General features: G+C 76.6%; 1 protein-coding gene across 2 annotated transcripts in view; it reads right to left on the bottom strand.

Annotated features, from left to right (window-relative positions):
- The window catches only part of SUSD3 (sushi domain containing 3), a 32,901-nt gene extending 32,509 nt beyond the window's left edge, over positions 1–392 (bottom strand). The window contains exon 1 of one of the 2 annotated variants that reach the window (XM_014951534.1): positions 7–107. In XM_014951534.1, the coding sequence (XP_014807020.1) occupies positions 7–94 (88 nt within the window). In that variant the 5' untranslated portion in view covers positions 95–107. Of the gene's footprint in view, positions 1–6; positions 108–293 lie in introns of those variants that run through there. The other variant, XM_014951535.1, reaches the window with a different exon arrangement.
- Positions 393–401: the final 9 nt, after the last annotated feature.

Genomic DNA, 401 nt, shown 5'->3' on the forward strand with positions numbered 1-401 from the left:
CCCTACCTGGAGACGGGGGTCTGGAGGTAGAGGGGGAAGAGGGGGTGAGAACCCCGCCCGGGAGGTCCCGCTCGCCTTCCCGGGAGACACACATCTCTGCCCAGGGCGTCTGCATCCTGACCCGGGTACCCGGCATCCCCACCCGGGGAAAGGGGAGAAGGGGGGCGTCCCGCACCCTGCCCGGGTCCGGCGCTGCCCCCGCCGGCATCTCCCCCCTCCCGGTGCGGCGAAGGAGGGAACTTCTGCGCGGAACGACGCGGGAGACCCCGCGGGGCCGGGGGCCGAGCTCGTACCTGTGTATCCGCGGGGGCCGCCGCCGTCCCACCCGGGCGCGGCGGTGCGCGGCAGGTCCAGCCCCGGCGCCGTGGCTGCCGGCATGGCTCCGCCGAGCCCCGCCGAGC

The sequence above is a fragment of the Calidris pugnax genome, unplaced genomic scaffold, assembly GCF_001431845.1.
Source record: "Calidris pugnax isolate Ruff unplaced genomic scaffold, ASM143184v1 scaffold203, whole genome shotgun sequence".
Classification (NCBI taxonomy): Eukaryota; Metazoa; Chordata; class Aves; order Charadriiformes; family Scolopacidae; genus Calidris; species Calidris pugnax.